Genomic DNA, 879 nt, shown 5'->3' on the forward strand with positions numbered 1-879 from the left:
TTTCTGATTGGCTGGGCTGTGGCATTTCTGATTGGCTGAGTTGCAGCATTTCTGATTGGCTAGGCTGTGGCATTTCTGATTGGCTGAGCTGTTGCATTTCTGATTGGCTGTGGTGTTGCCAGCTCGGGAGAGAAGTCTCCCGGCAGCAGTAACTAGTTTTACTTCCTGTCCAAGACCCAAGCCTCAGATTCTTCCTGTTTGGTGTAATTAAGGATGTGTCGTGGGGCATGAGAGCTGCCCCTGCAGGCCTGCCCAAGTCCAGTTTAGTTAAGACTTCTTTGTTAATTTGCACAGCTTATTTCACTTGGGGTACCGTCCTCAAGGGATGCTATTGCTGTATAAGCCATTTTGCCTAAGTCTGTTCTGCTGCTGCTGTTTGACTGTGTCTAACACCCACCCCCTCTTTCCTGGGGTGCTTGTTGGTCTTAGATACGTGGTCTTCCTGAAGCTGTTCCTGGAGACGGCAGAGAAGTACTTCATGGTGGGTCACAGGGTCATCTACTACATCTTAACCGACCGGCCGGCGGACGTGCCCCAGATCCCCCTCCAGGAAGGAAGGCGAGTGGTGATCCTCCAGGTCCGAAACTACACGCGCTGGCAGGACGTGGTCTTGCACCGCATGGAGATGATCAGCAACTTCTCCCAGCAGCGCTTCCTCCATGAGGTCGATTACCTTGTGTCCGCGGACATCGACATGAAGTTCAGCGACCACGTGGGTGTGGAGATCCTGTCGTCTCTCTTTGGCACCCTCCATCCCGGTTTCTATGCCAGCGATCGCCGGCGTTTCACCTATGAACGCCGCCCATTGTCTCAGGCCTACATTCCGGAGGACGAGGGTGATTTTTACTATGCAGCAGCCTTGTATGGGGGGTCAGTGGC

General features: G+C 53.5%; 1 protein-coding gene across 1 annotated transcript in view; it reads left to right on the forward strand.

The window, feature by feature from the left end:
• The window catches only part of LOC124234010 (histo-blood group ABO system transferase 1-like), a gene marked incomplete at both ends in the record, with an annotated part of 3,410 nt that extends 2,539 nt beyond the window's left edge, over positions 1 to 871 (forward strand). Inside the window, one exon of the mRNA XM_046651269.1 lies at positions 430 to 871. Within this exon, the coding sequence (XP_046507225.1) occupies positions 430 to 871 (442 nt within the window). The remainder of the gene's footprint in view (positions 1 to 429) is intronic.
• Positions 872 to 879: the final 8 nt, after the last annotated feature.

Source organism: Equus quagga, unplaced genomic scaffold (genome assembly GCF_021613505.1).
Source record: "Equus quagga isolate Etosha38 unplaced genomic scaffold, UCLA_HA_Equagga_1.0 63305_RagTag, whole genome shotgun sequence".
NCBI lineage: Eukaryota > Metazoa > Chordata > Mammalia > Perissodactyla > Equidae > Equus > Equus quagga.